Source organism: Oryx dammah, unplaced genomic scaffold (assembly GCF_014754425.2).
Source record: "Oryx dammah isolate SB20612 unplaced genomic scaffold, SCBI_Odam_1.1 HiC_scaffold_1, whole genome shotgun sequence".
Classification (NCBI taxonomy): Eukaryota; Metazoa; Chordata; class Mammalia; order Artiodactyla; family Bovidae; genus Oryx; species Oryx dammah.
The window spans coordinates 102,180,261-102,196,933 of record NW_024070185.1 but is presented as its reverse complement, the minus strand read 5'-3'; the positions used below and the strand labels follow the sequence as shown (position 1 = coordinate 102,196,933).

Below are 16,673 nucleotides of genomic sequence, written 5' to 3'. Positions count from 1 at the left end.
TATTTTTCTATCACTAAAGTCACTAATCAATGGGTTGTCTCTAACTAGCCCCAGATTGGTGAGATGCAGAGTTAGGTTAACATGGAAAAGTGAAAAACTTTGAGACCATCTGATGTATGTTTTCGTTGCATAGAAAAGGAAAAGTAAGACCAAGTGAAGGGGGTCTTGTTCAGGGTATTATGGAGTCAAACTTAGAACCCAGATGTCCTCATTTCAGAACACTAACCTTCAGTCCTGTCACCTTTAGAACCTAGATAGCAAGCACAGTTGGGTGACCAGACAGCTCAGAGGGAAAAACAAAGAGAGAAAGAGTGGGTCATCATAGGCACCTGGACAGACACACCAGGGCATGCTTGGGACCAGAGGACATACGTGTGTGGATACAGTTCCTCACACCAAGAGCAATCACACCTGGAGTTCCTTCAGGACACCCTGAGCTCTGCTTCTCCTTCTGTTTGTCACCCAGAGACTTGGAAAGCAAGGGCAGAATCCCCTAAATGGAGCAGCACTCTGCGTATTTCAAGGCAGACTGATAATTACAGCTTTGTCAACAATAGCTGAACTTTGGCTGGAATTACTTAGCATGTGACCTCGATTCCCACCAAGCTTCTGTAGACAGTCACATCAAGCTGAAGGGAGCGTGGCATAATGCAGAAGCTAGCAAGCTGCTTCTGTAAACGACTATACAGTAAACATTTTAAGCTTTGCAGGCCACGAGGTCCCTGTTACGACAAGTCCACTGGTGTAGAGCAGAAGAGGCCACAGACTCTGTGCAAATGAGCAGGCACATTTGCGGTCCCACCAAACTTCATTCACAAAGTGAGGCTGTGGCCAGGATCTCACCCACAGGCCAGGGTTTGCCACCCAACTTCATGGAAACAGTACCGGCTCTGGAATCAGAATACGGAGCCTTGCAAAAAACCAAACACACCGAGTGAATGTCATTTTCCCTTCCCCTGCTCCATTGTTCGACATCCATCCAGATTCTCCAAGCTTTGACAAGAGCTTCACTTTTCAAGGTTGGGGGTGGCTCTTTAAGGAAAGCATGACCTCGATGACAAGGACAGTTTTGACCAGGCAACGTGACCTCAGTCATTCTGGGTCTTGGTTTCTGCACTTCCATCATTGTAGATTGTCAACTACAGGGGGTCTCACAAGTAATCCCCTTCTCCTGCCGTCAACTATACTTTCCTCTGAGAGCATGTCCTTTTCTATGTTATTTTTGTGTGAAATGTCCTTTCTTTTACAACACAAGGTTGATACAGATGGGAATCAGGTTGGTTTGCTTTTTACTCAGAGTTATTTTGTCTGTCTGTTTGAACAACAACAGGCATAATAAGAAGCTGCCCATTCTGTACTGGTCACTGAATTTACATTTTGGAGTCCTTAATTTTGGTTTTGAAGTAATTATTTTGGTCCATAGAAATTTAAAATTTTGGCAGCCATGGACTAGAACACTTATCAGATCCCTTCTTAAATGGGCCATCACTGTGGATATCAGAACACAAACTAATTCAAAACCAACCACAGTTCACAATTCAATGTCTTTGCAACCAGATTTTAAAATGCTAATAATTCTCCCTAGGGCCATGAAACTCTTGTTAAAGACCTTCCCACACTTACCGTGGGTTTATCTTAGCCTCCATCCTATAAGCAAACAACTTGGGGATTAATAGTCCTGTTTGGCATGTGGTGAGCTGAGGCCCAGGGAATCAAGGTGACTTTTGGAAGGTTGTCTAGGGAACTGATGGCAGAGCAGGAGTCAGAATCCAGGGGTCCCCTCTAGCCCCACATGATTGTTGCCGAAACTCAGCCTCTGTTCACTGGTGCTGAATAGAAACGCAGGGACAGAGTTTTGGGTGAAGTAGAAAAGAAAAAAGCTTTTACTGCTTTGCTGGGCAAAGCGGGCCACAGTGGGTCCATGCCCTGAAGACTATGTGACCCACCCTGGACGCGGTAGTGAGGAGTTGTGTTCAAGGAGCAGGGTGTGATCAGCTCGATCTCGGATTGGTTGGCAACAAGGTGAAATTTCAAGCATCGTCAGCCTTCTGGTTTCAAGCAGTCTAGGGTCTCTGTTCTTGTGGTCAGCAGTTTTCATCTGGAAAGGGGTCTGCTTCCTGTAAAAACAACTTAGGAATGTGTGTCAGGCCTTTATCTGTATCTTTCAGGAAATTGGGAGTTTAGTGATTCTGTCCTGTGGCTGAATTATAGTCTATAGATTGTTACCAGTTTCTTGGCCCAACAGCTATTCCTCACTTCTACATCTTCACATTTCCCAATCACTGACTCTTGAGTCAGCATTTTAAGACAAGGACACAGGGGCTTATACACAGTTTCATGATGTGTTTGGGCCATAAAATGTCAGTGACCTACTGTGTGTGGTCCTTGACTTTCTCTTGCTTTTTAATGAAAGTCTCCACCTGTCTTAACTTGGCCCACCTACAGACATGGTGGTCAGATGAAGTGGAAAGAATACCACCTTGGAGCAAGACCTGGGCTCCAGAGTTGACCTCCACACTAGCAGGCTGCATTTCTCAGGGCAAGTCTGTAACATAAAAGGACTGAACGAACTAGAAGGGTCCTTCCAGCTGCGATGCTTTATGATATTCTAACCTTTCCTTCAATATGTAAATACAGAAAAAAAAGTCTAAAAAGATGATTCCTAATAATCTTGAGGAAGTCTGCAGGCTTCCTGCAGGAGGCATCGCCTCCTCCCCAACAAACCCCCTGTGAGCAGGCAGAGGCAGTGAACTCCCCTTGGAAAAGCCTTGGCAAGACACTCCAGGCAGAGGGGCGCTGTCTCCCAGAGGCCCCAGGGGGGAGGCTCTAGGGGGGGCAGCATGTGGTTTGCCCCCCGGGTGGATGAGAGCAGAACTCTTATCAGGGAGCCCTGTGCCACCGGCTGGTGGAAAGTGTCCACCAGGAAGCCAGCAGCAGCCCAGAGCTTGGCAAACAGGGCCAGGCACACACACCCAAGTAATGTTAACACAGGACAACACTTAGCTGCAGGGAAACCACAGAATGCCAAGCCTTTTTTCTGTAAGGAGAGGATGTCTGAGTCCCAGCACTCACCTCCCACTCCTGGCCAGGAGACTTGTCACCGGCAGACCGCCAGCTCACCACCACTCCCTCGTGCTTAGGACCCGGTGGCCTGGTGGCGGCTCAGCTGGGACTGCAGGCAGCCAGGCAGGGCCCCGGGAGGAGGACCTTCTCCCTTCCTCTAGCAAACAGAGTCACTAAGTGCCCCCTCACGGAGCTGCTGCGAGGGCAGGATGGAACCACAGATACGAGCCTTGTCCACCACACGGCTGGGCACGGGGGCCGGGCGGGCCGGGAGAGGGAGGCTGTGCTGCTTCTCGACATCCTCGTTTCTGTCTCCTGCCTCCCCCACACTCTGAATTCCACGCATTCTCATGTACGTGCCGTATTTGTCCCAACCCCAGAACACGCCCCCATGCCTGATCTCCCCAGATTCCAGAAGCACCCACTTTGTGTGCAGCAAAGCTGACAGCAGGATTTAGGAAATGTGGAGAGGCTGGTGGGGTGGTGCCTTCCAACATGGAAGCAGAATGGAGTTTCAGATCCTACGTGATCACGAAGCCTCTGCGCTCTAGGAGACAGCACTTTTCCCTTGGGTTCAGCCCTCTAGCACACATACTGACCCACCCCCCACCCCCACCTGCTTCCATGTCCTTCTTCCCAATTTCACCACCCATCATTTCCCCTCAGAAACTCAGCAGAAATTCAGACTCCTGACTTCATTGCAAAATAATTTTGATCCCCTCAGCCCCAGGCATTTCCAACATCCCAACAACCAAATATCAGTTCCTACCTGCACTGGAGGAATTCCATAGACGACTCGTAAATCAGTTTTTCTTGTATTCCCCAGCTAGGCAGGTGTGAGGATGTGATGGGATGAAGAAAATAAACACTGACGGGGCATTTGCTTTGGGCTGAGGGCTTCGTGATTCACTCATGCAGTCTCACAGCAAACCCCAGGATAATTATTGGCTCCTTGATAATTGTAAGTAGGGAAACAGAGAGATTTACCGACTTGCCTAAGATTGCACAGCTAGCAAGGACTGGGGCCTGACCTCAAAATCCGAGTGGACGTGCCTGGGAGCTCTTTGGCGTATCTAGGATGTAATTCAAGATGCTGAGTGCAACATGACCGTGCTTCCTTAGTTGTCCCCACCAGGGCTCCAAGGCCAGGAATCCCCCCAGGGCTCTCTGTCACTTCCTCCACACCTGTTCCTGTGGCTGTTTGTCTTCCTGTCACTGGAGCCTGCTCGCTGGTGAGCTCCGGGCCAGAGAGGGCCACTAGGCACCTCCACAGGGCTCTGCACAAGAGGCAGGGCTGTGGGGAGCGCGAACAGCCCACGGCAGGGGATCCGGAGGCCAAATTCAGGCCCCAGCTCCGCAGTGGAGGATCCTCCCCCCGCCCACTGCGGGCCAGTTAAGATAGTCTGCCTTTCCTGTGAGTGTCACGGGCCCCCTAATATCCAGAGGTTCCTGGGGGCCCTGAGGAGGTGGAAATAGTGGATAGACCACCTGGAGGAGTCCTGAACCCCTCTTGTGTGTTCCCCATCTCGCAAACAAGTATCTTAGGATTCTCTCACCACTTTATTAATACCATTCCAACAATGTCCCATGTTTGCCTGGCTTGCAAGCTACCCTCCTCCCCCACTCCCTCTGCTAAAAAGAAAACGTGGGCATTTAAAAGAGGTCAAATAAGGTTGGCTAATTGCAGCTAGTGAGCCCACCCCCAAAGAAACAATACAAGCTGCCCATGGAAGGCAGTGAAACTAAACGAAGGAGCTGGTTGCTCACCGATCGCCCGCTGCGCCTGGTGTCGTGTAGCAGGGACCGGATGCAGGCTGCACAGAGGCGGGTGGAGGTGTGGCAGCATCCTCCTCTAGAAGGCCTGAAAGCAGCAGAGACCTCACATCTGTCAGGTGGACAGAGCTGATCTAAGTGCCCAGTCCGCTGGTTGTCGTAGTTTCCCCCCCCACACACACTAAGTGGGGATACAACTGCTCAGCGGTCACTGCTTTTCACGTAGTCACAGGCCTCAAAGAACTTATTTGCCTCTGTGTTTACTTTAAACCTGTTCACTCAAAGCTCACTCTGAAAGTGTCTTTTTCTTAAGGCAGAGCTAACCAGGATCAGGACTGTCTCTAACAGAAATAAACTAGAAAATGGGCCACACAGAATAAGGTGAGACAGAGTCCTGGAGAGGCCATCAGAGTGCTAAAGCCATCTGTGTCTAATCCCTGCCTCTTGTCACCCAGAGGAGAGGAGAGGGAGGGGGCGATGTGGGGGGTGGGGGACAGGAGAAGGGGAAGAAAAAGGAAAAGAATTCAATCATCGAGGCGCATATTAACATTTATACTTGAATTTTGCACATATACATGTCACAAGTCTTTAAATCCAGGAGAAAAATCCCCATCTTTCACTTTGGGGAAGAGGAGAAAAAAAGAAACAGAGGCGGGGAAAGGAGGGAAGGACAGAAGGAAGAAGGGAAGGAGGGAAGGAAAGCAAGTTTGTTTCTCAAACTGGCTTCACTACATGTTTCATCCAAGCTCTCTGGATGCCACACGTGTTGTCTTAAATTTCTACAAGCTCCACTGTGCAAGCTCCAGGCCAGGAAATGGGAGCTAGATGTGAGCAGATCTCTCTTTGCCTTTTCAATTAGACTTTAAAGGTGCTTCTTAAATACCCTCCAATAATATCAATTCAATCTGCACTTAGTATAAGTGAATTTCAAGGAATTACACATCAAGTCAGATAGCTTTATCTTACATACTGCAACAGGTCACGATTGAAGAGACCCCAAGGGAATTCCAGTGAATAGGCCTCTGTGTCGTCACAGCTGTGGGCCCTGTTCAATACCTGGTCAGGAACTAAGATCCCACAAGTTGTGCCATGTGGCCAAAAAAAAAAAAAAAAACCCTCAAAATCCCAAGGAACCTTCAAAGGATTCAAATGAATTTTCACTTGATCTCAACTTGTATTTACTGGTGACATTCGATGTGTTTAACACTGAGCATGCCAGAATAGCTACTCCTCAAATGCCATCTGTAAACCCAAGGCTACCTAGTCCTTTGTTTAACGAATGGCCTATTCTGGAGTTTCTCCATGGCGAGTTAGCCAAGGAAACCGTCACACTGAAGTCAGCTGAAATGACCCTTAGGTTAGGGATTCACTGTGATTCCGAATTCCACTGACAATGGCAAGGCTCTCCCCTAGATGTCGCTATTGCGACTCTCCTGGATATCGCGCCAAAAGGGTGGAACTCAGAAGCCAGGACATGGTAGACACAGAGTCATGAGGATAATTCCTCTCCTTCTTGGAAGGATTAAAATATTTTCAACAGATGACGAGGGCTATTCACACTTTCCTGAGAGCATCCAATGGCCTCAAACACTTAGATACATAATTAAGAAACTTCAGTCCACCAAGCTCTGGCTTAATGTGCGTCTCATTGGCCAGATGAGTCTGCCAAGAGTGCTGCTAAGCTGTGCTACTTAGGAAGAAAGGAAAGAGTCGGGGAAGAGGGGGCTACCGCGCGCCGGGTTATCTCCTCCAAGCCGTGTGCTGTACAGGCCATTTGACATCCATAACCTCACTGCATCTTCGCAACATGCACGCGCTGGGGTTGCCTGTTACTATCCCCACTTAACAGATGCAGTAATTGAGGGTCAGTAACGGGGAGTGACAGGTCTGACGTTAGAAGCCTTGACCAAAACCCAGGTGCTTTCTTTGAGATGCACTGTGTCTGTTTTGCTCCAATGTTAACCTCGAAGGTACTTGGCACTCAGACCACATACTTTCTGGCTGGAACAGTAGGTGTGGCTTGTTTTGCCCCATTGGGCATTATTGCATCTTAATGGAAGCCTGACAGCCCCTGACTTATTACTTGGCAAGGTTCAGCCCGTGAACCTGAAGTCACCTGCTGGCATTCCCCTGGGAAGAGGAAGTCCAGATGGCTTATCAGTGCTTGTTTTCCAGGCACCCATAGCTGTCTAGTCAGTTTTCAGGCCAGTGTGTAGGGTGGTTGCAAACCCACTTATTCCTACATTTAAAGCCTCTGCTCCATGGGAAGACTAAAAACCAGGGCAGAGCCCAGGACTAGGAGTCAGGAACTCTGTGCTCTGAACCCAGCTCTGCCACTTAACCTACTGTGGGGTCTTGAGCCAGACCCTTAGTCCCTCTGGATTCAGCCTCTCCACTCCTAAATCTAGGGCCACAGTTAACTTGGCATCCAGTGGTCCTTTGGGGTCTAATATTTTGACATCTCAAGGAGGGTTCCCATCTTCATGTTGCATTATTCTGACTGCTATCTAGAACATGACCCTTCCAACCACCTAAAGCAACATCTCTCTCCCTATCTCTGTCTTCTATGCACCTGACCAGGAGGGTTTTGTTGGCAAATATTTCTCTCCAGGCTTCCTAACAAAGCCCAAGAAAATTTCATGATCCTTCTAGAGGAGACCAAAGCTTGAGAGGATGGCTTACAAATCTTGCCCAGCTGAAGGCCTTGGTTCTAAGGAGTACTCACAGAGAACCTGAGTTTTCTGAAAGATGGAATGCCCAACAGAAGCAAGGGGTCCCAGACTGTGGCCTGGCCCCACCACTGACTCGTGGGGTGACCTCGGACAAGCCTGCTGTGGGGGTAACATTGGGGAGCACGTGTGTTATGTAGTTACCAAGGCTGGGCCAAATGACTTCTCAGGGAACTTCCAGTTCTATGAACCATGAAAACACTTACAGAACCAGGTTGTTCATAACTTAGGTTAGTCCCAGACCTAAAACACTCCGTTCTACTGCTGCAGGTGTCCGGAAATCTTAATGCGTGTAGACAAACTCCTAGCTGGGGTAGAGAAACATGCTCAAAAGATAGACAGTTGGAGCTGGGACTGATTTGGTGTCCCTGCAGCAGGCCTGGCAGTGTACAGCTGAGTCTACATAGCCATCTAAAATCAGCTAGAAGGGCCCTTCTGGATGATCTGGTCCACCCTGCTCTTCATCTAGCTTGAGACACAACCGCCCGAAGAAAAGTCCTAGATTTTAACTCCCGGGCGATCTACTTGCCATGATGTGTGGACTGTTCTCCCCTCCCCTCCCTAGTCTTTAGTTCTTCAAATTAAACCCCTCGGTGCAGCTAATTCGGTTGGGAAATAAATGAAACAGAGGTGTGTTTTGCTCCCAATGCTCCCCAAATTCAAACTTCCAGGAGTACTATAGGATTCCTGTCTCATAACCAAAAAAGATTACATCATGGGCTCACAGGGTGATAAGGAGACTCAAAGCCACACGGCTGATGACCCATGGAATATTCATCTAGGTCTTGACAAGAACCACATGACTCTCACACCAGCCCAACAGATCTCTGAGCAGCACTAACTGGTCCAATATTTGAGCTGCCAGAACTGTGACTTGCAATGTGTGTTGTATGTCCTTAATGAAAGTCTTCCCACTGCGTCATCCGGGAAATGGGGACAAGAGCGGTATTTGCCGTTAGCTGAGTGCATCATCTCCTTAAACTCCCAGGAGCCATGCTGTTTGGGCCCACAGAGCCAGCCCCCATCAGCTCTGGCCCTCTTAACAGCCTTGAAAGTCGCTAAGCACCAGCAGCGTGCCTTCTCCAGGCTCCTCTCCACGTCCAGCAGTTCCATTCCACCGAGAGCTCCTCTGGAGCCCTGCTTTCCCAGTCCCTTCCCTTAGCCCACTCAGTGATGTCATTCTTCAAGAGAGTTGCCCCTGTTTTCATTTCTTTTCGAAACATCTAACAGATTCTTTAAGAAAAATTAAGATACACCATGGCATTTGACTTCAGGAAATGCAAAAGCTTCAAAATAAGTTGTTTTTTTTTTTTTTTTCATCCTTGGGTTTCTCAGAATTACAGCTGAGGTCAACCCAACAAACATACAAAGACCAAAGGGGAAAGAAAAAAAAAAAAAAAAAGAACCTACATGTGTGAGAGGCAAGTCCAGGCTTGTACTTCTACCTCCCCCTGTTAAGAGAAGCTCATCTGACAGTTGCCACGAGTGACAGGTGTGAGGGGGTCCTTGGCCGAGGAGGAGAGCTGTTCATGGTGTGACGTGCTGGCCTGAGCCAAGGGCTTGAACCTTAACCTCCCATGGAATCTAACCTGACCTGCAGAACCAAGGACAGAGTGAGGCCAGGTGTCATCCAGCCCGGAAGGGGAGGCCAGGCCAAGCATCCACATTCCCTTCCTCAAGCCCTGAGAGCTGAGCTGACATCCACAGAGGGAAGGAGCAGAGACAGACTACATGATTCAGCTCGACAAACATTTACAGAGTATCTTCTGGGCTGGCAGTGGGGATATGGAAACATATCTGCCCAGTCTCTGCCCTGAGGATTCATGGTCCAATGGAGAAGACAAATAAATGGAAAGAGAGGTCAGAGAAGGGTTCCCAGAGGAGATGGCTGCCAGGCAGTGCTTTAAACAAGGCATAACTTGCCAGTGAAGAGGGGGATTCCAGATGAAATGGAAAGCCAGCATGGTGTAACTGGGGGCATCCCAAGGGCCCAACCTCCAGTAGAATGGTCAAAAATCCACTCGGGCATTAGAGTCAGACAGCCTCAGCTTGAATTGCCCCTCTACCACTGACTAGCTTTGAAAATGTGACAAGCCACATAACTTTTTAAAGACTCTATTTCCTTATATACAAGAGAGAAGTTTCTAGAGGGGTGATGGTGAGAATGAAATAAAATAATGCATGTAACAGGCTTAGCCGAGTAAAAAGAAAATAGCCATCAGTCACTATGTTCTAGCTAGCATTATTATTCCCAGCACCACTACTACTACTGCTGGAACAAGTACAAGAGGCAACAGGGGGAAGAGGGAAGGCGAGCGGGGAGTCTGCAGAGTTCATTAGGGATTAGAACACAGTGGAACACAAATGCCATGGGGAGGAGCTTGGCCCCGATCCGGAAGTCACAGTGGGTCAGAAAGCAGTTCCGAGCAAAGAGCCAGACATGTCTCTGCGATTCTCTGGACCTGATGCTCCACACCCCAAAAAGAGAAGGCTGGGCCTTCTACTCATAGCCACAGCACATTTAAAAATGAACAGCCCTCTGTTCGCTGGTGGCCTAGTGGTTAGAATTCGGGCTTTCGCTGCCTTGGCCCAGGTTCAATCCCTTGTCAGGGAACTGAAATTCCACAAGCCCTGTGGGGCATGGCTCAAAAAAAAAAAAGAAGAAGGAGCAGTCCTCGTTGCCTCCTTGCTATGACTGTACACACCCCAAGAGTGTGGGCTGCAGGCAGGGCAAGATTCCCTATCTGGAGGATGAGTGAGAGATGAAATCAAAAGAACGAAAGAACAAGGGCAGCTGGCCCTCCAGCCCTCCTCACCCAAGAGACCTGTGGGCCAGAGCCTCTTCATGCCTCCAGGGGAGATAAGAATGAAGACAGACCCCTGCTTCTGCGGTGGGGTGGGGGTGGGGGTGCCTCTAGCAGTGAGCATGTTCATACAGCAGGGGGAACTCTTCACTTAACTTTCTACCACTGCAAGCCCCCACTGAAAGGAATGCCAGGAGGGATTTTCCCAGGCCAGGACAGAGGGCGATGGGGAAGACTGTGAGTCCAACACACGCTACTCTGAAATCCCCGTGAGCAAGCCTGCTAGATGTGGTCACCTCGACTGAATGGCTGCTCCCCGTGAGCAAGCCTGCTAGGATGTGGTCACCTCGACTGAATGGCTGCCTAGTCTCTGACAGATGGAATCATCGGTCGTCTTTGTCATCTCTGGTGACACCATCAAAAAGATGTCAATGTCAGATCCTAGATCTGCTAGTTCTGTAGATTAGGGAAACCAAGACTCAATGAGAAGGAAAAAATGCCCAGAATAAGCTGAATTCATGAGTCGTTGCAGGAAATGTATGGCTTGATTCTGTGTATACAAAATAATTACTGTACTAAGAAATGAAGCTGCCATCACCAGTGAATGCATTTAAAATATTCTGATTTCTTAAATTCCACAATGACATAAACATTGTCTTTTCTCCCGGCCAAGGAAGCTCCATATAGCAGGCTCCCTGCTTAGGTCTCTATGATCTTATATCCTTTTAAAATTGAACACTAGGATGTGTTTACCTCCTCTGTTTCACAAAATGGCCTTGAGGAGGAAACCTGGTCTCTGAAATCAGATAGACATGGGAGTGGATATCAGGGTTTCCTCCAACTTGCAATGACCTTGTATTGCTGATCATGTCTGGACATCAGGGTGAGCCTTGCAGAGCTATTCTGAGCATTCAGTCAGCTGGAATACACAGAAGTGCACCCTTAAAGGAAGGATGGCAATAATTCCTAGCAGCCTCAGTGTTCTATCCACCACTGCCTGGCTGAGTGACATAGGACAACGCACTGAATTTGTCTAGTGCCCACGCTTCTTTCCATCTCTCAAAGGGACTTAGTCAGCCCTCTCTCACAGAGCTGTTGCAGAGATCCAGTGAGGTGCAGTATATGAAGCGACAAGATGGCACCAGGTACATACAGGAACTCAGGCCCTGTTGGTTTCCTTCCTCCAACTTCCACAATCTTTTGTGAAAGTCCATGTGGAAGCAATCAAGTTTAAAGAAAAAAAACTCCTAAAGGTACTTGATGGCAAAATGAGAAATAAACAGGTTTTCCTTTTATCCCCCAAATGGAAACAGAAGAGTAATTGTCTCCATCAAAGGGTCATGGGAAAAGATCTGGTGTCTCCAGTTCCCAGAGCAAAGAGAGGCATTTAACATGTGGTCTTACTTTTAGGGAATTGCTCAGAGGACATCTCATGTATCCTGAAAAGAGCTCCATTCAAGAAATCATGGGCCTACCTCCAAGGTCAGTAACCAAAACCAGGAACTGCAACCATATGAGGGTCACTCCTGTGGCCAGAGGTCACAAGTAGAGGCTCACGGCCAAATGTGACCTGCATGTGTATTTTGTTTGACCTGTGTGATAATTTTTATAATTTGAATTTAAATGGCTTAGGGGAGAGGGGAGAGCATTACTCTCAAAAGCTGCAAGATTCCTGCTTCCTAAACCTCATCCACTCCTTTAAGTTTGCCTCCCTGGCCTGGGAGGGAATCGGTGCTCCTCCCCCACCCCTCTTCACTCACCTACTGGCTGCAGGCCGAGGGTACTGTCCTTTCCCTCGTTCGTGGGAAGTAGGCTCTTAATCTCTGCCTCTATCAGGTCATTCACAAGAGAGTCACAAAACTTCCTGGTGTCCAGATTGATAGCTTAGTGACCATGTTGGCACAGGCCCCACTTGCATATTGCAGCATGCTTCAGGTAAGAGGTCCCTTAGAGACGAAATAATAAGAGGCATTTATGCTAGGATAGATGAGGTACAGAGGAGATGGCCAAGATTCTCTGCAATAGCCATCCTGCTCATTTTCAAAATTCAATTTTGCAGTTAGATTAGTTCTCATTCTTCAGTTGAATTGCAACAAGGTTTAAAGGGAAGCAATTAAAATGAACGTGCCAGCTTCCCAATTCTGAAAGACACCTGGACCCATCAGGGCTGATTTTAACTTGTCAGTGAAAAGACTCAGAGACTTGGCTTCTGACACCAACATGTCTGCTTAGAGGGCCTGCTAATTCTCTGCTCCTCTATAAACCCCAGCTGGGAGGAATCCCTTAATGTGAACTATTCTACACAATGATGTCTGGCTGCCCTTTTAAAGAGAGGAAGACATTTAAAACTTCAGAAAATGAATAGTTAAGGGGTGCATCTGAATGTGAAAAAACAGACTGAAGTTCTCCTAGACTTCTTGATGCCTGAATTGGTTACTAACTGAACCAAACTGAATGCTTTTTCTCTGATACTTTGTGCAATGCTTACCCAATAGCAGTCCTCTGTTGATCAAATGTTCATTGATTGATTGAATATATGTCCATGATAGCCCAAAACTTATAAGGAATACAGTCCAGGAACTTATAGTCTGAAAAGGGAAAAGTAGAACTTATAATAATAATAACAGAATGATAAAATGATTAAGTGGAAAACAGTTACCTCTGCAGGGGGTAAAGGTCTAGGACTGTGTGTTTTCTGACCCTCCAGCTTTATGCTTTACAAAAGCAGAGGGATGGCTTTGTACCTGTACCTTAAACACTCAGCAATGCCTAGCAGTGACATAATATCTGGAAGATATTCCAGATGACTGAACCAGCAGGCAATATTACAGAAAACACAGGGCTTGAATGGGGAAACTTGAATAAAGATTTCAAATTTTCCAATCTGCATCCGAAATTTGCCTAATGACTCTGAGGTCCTTTTATCTTTCTCCTTCCAGTGTCAAAGCATATAAACAAAACCAAGTTGTCTTGGAACAAAGATGGCATCATCCATGGAGTCAGATATCAGGATGAGAACCTGGTGATCCAGTTCCCAGGTTGGTACTTCATCATCTGCCAACTGCAGTTTCTTGTGAAATGCCCAGAGCATTCCGTCGACCTGAAGCTGGAGCTCCTCATCAACAAAGACGTTAAAAAGCAGACCCTGGTGACAGTGTGTGGGTCTGGAGCGCAAGCCAAAAACATATACCAGAACCTCTCCCAGTTCTTGTTGGAACACCTCCAGGTCAACACCACCATATCAGTCAAGGTGGATAAATTCCAGTATGTGGATACAAACACCTTTCCCCTTGAGAACGTGTTGTCCATCTTCTTATACAGTAGTTCAGACTGAACCACCCCTCCTGGCCTTTGGGAAGAAAGCAACTCCCTACCACACAGCACTTATCCTTCCAGACACTTGGGGAAAAAAAAGAAAACTTTAGGCCAAGACTGAAAAACACAAAGGGAATTAAATAGTACACTTCCATCCCCTGGGAAGATCCAACTCAGGGTTAAAAAGAGACTTTTGAGTGAAGTATCTTCCAGATAGAAGGTGGGGACTCAATGTGGCCTGGCGGACAGAGTCACACACGGGAACCAGAAGGGATGGATTTAGGCCCAGCCCAATCACTAACTCACTGTGTGACCTGGAGCTAGTCCTCTCCCTTCCCTGGAACTTGGATTTCATGTCAGAAAAGCCAAGCCTCTCTCATCACATACCTGAGAACTAAGATTCCAGGCGCTGTTCCCGAAGCCCCCAGCCAGAGGAAAGGCCCCCACATTGGCGTAAAACTGATGGTACTTACTGGCTGCCATGTCACCTCAGCAGAGTCGGGATTTGGGGACGAGGTTCAGGGCACCTTGCTTGGCAAATGGAGTGAAGAGTAGGATCTAAGGTGTGCAAAACTGACCATCCTGAATCTAATACTTTGTGGGAATTTGAAAACCACCCGGCCAGGCTTGACTCTGCCCAAACTGAGACTGACGATAAGACAACAACAGACAGCTTTTGTTTCCCATCAGGAAAGTGCCGTGAGTTCGGCAAGCACTCAGCACGCAGCCGTCAAGGTGATCAGCCGTTTGGTAAGAGCGGCTGCTGTCTCCCACATGAACTCTTTCCCCACTTCAAACAGCTCACAGGAAACCATCCTGTGGAGGGTTTTTAAGGCCTCACTGTGTTGTTGACAGACAGTGATGACCGAAAATGGTGAGGACTTCTGACGAACAGCCGCCTCCTCTCTTGATCTGGATGGTCAGGACATTTCAACCTACGTTTACATTTGTCCGTCTGCAAGGGAGCACCTTATTTGTTTGAGAGAAGGACCACTGACTTGAAATATACCCTCATGAAGTTATGCCTCAGAGGAAAAAGGAATGCCTTAACTGCTATGTAAAGGAAGGGAGTAAAATTTGCATTTTTCTCAATTAGGAGGAAAGAAGAGAAAGGAGTAGGAACTCGGGAACGTTTGTCAGAGAAGGGCTAGAAATGATTTAAAAGAAGGGAAATAAAAGAACAGCAGTGGTGGTATGGATGAGAGGGACTTCGGAGAATAAAAATGGCTAAGGGAGAGATTAAAGTAATGTGCTGAGCCAGGTGTTACACTGACTGCTTCCTAGATCTCCACTAAAAGGTTCAGTAAAGTCTACATTTCTCTTCAACACTTTCTGGAGTAGATTCTTTGGGAGGAGTGGGCATTGGAAGGGATGTTGAATTCAGCAAGTCAAGTGGTCTGTGATGAAAAACATAGGTTTTGAGGACCCGAAGCCACAGAATAAGGGGGCACATGGCATTTACACCCTAACTCTGTAGGACAAACGTATCCTGCTTAAACCAACTCATGCATTCTGGAAAAAGTATCTGCAACCTAAGCACGTGGAAGCTACGTAAATTTTCTACTGTCTCATAAATTAACTTGAGAAAGTTTCCATTTTCATTTTTAACCAACACTCCAGAGCAGAGGTACCTGATATTTACCTCCTTAGGGGTTCCTAATCTCTGTCAAGCAATGGCCTGAAAGCCAGCATCTGAAGACACAGAATTTAAAGGAATGCAGTAGCAAGACAAATAATTATAAGAGAATAATCATATTAATAATCATTAATAACCCAATGTAGGGATAATACAGAATCCCTGGTGGCTCAGATGGTACAGAATCTGCCTCCAATGCAGGAGACCTGGATTCAATCCTTGGGTTGGGAAGACCCCCGGAGAAGGGAATGGCAACCCATAGGGAGTAGATGGCCTAGAGAGTTTAAAATGGAATTCTGTGGCTCCCTGAGGGTTACCAACCCCCTGGAAATGCTGCATGCAAATGACACCATCTACGCAAGTGAAATAAGTCATTTTTCAAACTGGGAGTCCAGATGCCTACACATATGCCTCTTTGGTAAAAACTCCTCTGGTGCTCCCTCATTCTGCCCTCTCCCATCCCCAACACATAAATACACACACACACACACACACACACACACACACAACTATACTTGCAGAACTTGCAGAGGAGGGTGACGGACAAGTTGATGAATAATAACAAGTGAGTGTAAATGTATTTCTGCCCTTGGGAAAATTCACAGGACTGTCTCCACATTTGGTGACTTCTTCCTCGCCCCATTTCTCCATCACACATGGATGCCTCTGTGACTTCCTCATCCAATTCCTTCTCAGAATCCCTGCATCACACAATTCTTGGCTGGGAGAAGGGCCCTGCACGTCCAGGGGGCTGCTGATAGGATCAGGCACTAAAGAAAGGAGTGCAGGAAAAACTGGGCAGGATTCACCGAACGGAGGAGGCTTCCGGAATCCCTGGAACACCGCTGACTCTCCTGGCGCTGGGGGACAAGGCCGTTGAGAGCATAGAGGAGCACTGCCCTGCAGCAGGCTTCAGTCCTCAGGGATTCCTCTGTTTCTCCCTGACTCTCAAAACAATCCAGGATCATCATTCTAATGTGAGACGGGTGGTCTGTAGATTTTTGTACATGGTCAAATCATGGAAAAAGTTTAGGGTCCCATGATGTAAATGTTTCATCTCTCAGAAAATGAAGAAATATATGATATGAATAATATTTTGCAGTATAAAAATTAAAAGTTTTTTGTTTTATTTGAGGTTACATAGATAGGTGAGTGTATATATGTGTGTGTGTGAGTAGGTATGTTTGTATGCATGTACATATATGTATACTCTATATATGCATATGTGTATGTGTGTGTGTATACACTTTCCCCTAATAATTGTTTTACAGGACGTCTGCTTAACCTGGGGTCAGGGGAAGAAGCCTGATTACTGCTCTGGGCACTGCAAAATATATATATTCTTGTATTTAT

General features: G+C 47.3%; 1 protein-coding gene across 1 annotated transcript in view; it reads left to right on the top strand.

Annotated features, from left to right (window-relative positions):
- TNFSF8 (TNF superfamily member 8) overlaps nt 1–16,454 on the top strand; it is a 29,395-nt gene extending 12,941 nt beyond the window's left edge. The window contains exons 3-4 of the mRNA XM_040237589.1: nt 11,780–11,851; nt 13,309–16,454. Coding sequence (XP_040093523.1) covers nt 11,780–11,851; nt 13,309–13,703 — 467 coding nt within the window. The 3' untranslated portion in view covers nt 13,704–16,454. The remainder of the gene's footprint in view (nt 1–11,779; nt 11,852–13,308) is intronic.
- Nucleotides 16,455–16,673: the final 219 nt, after the last annotated feature.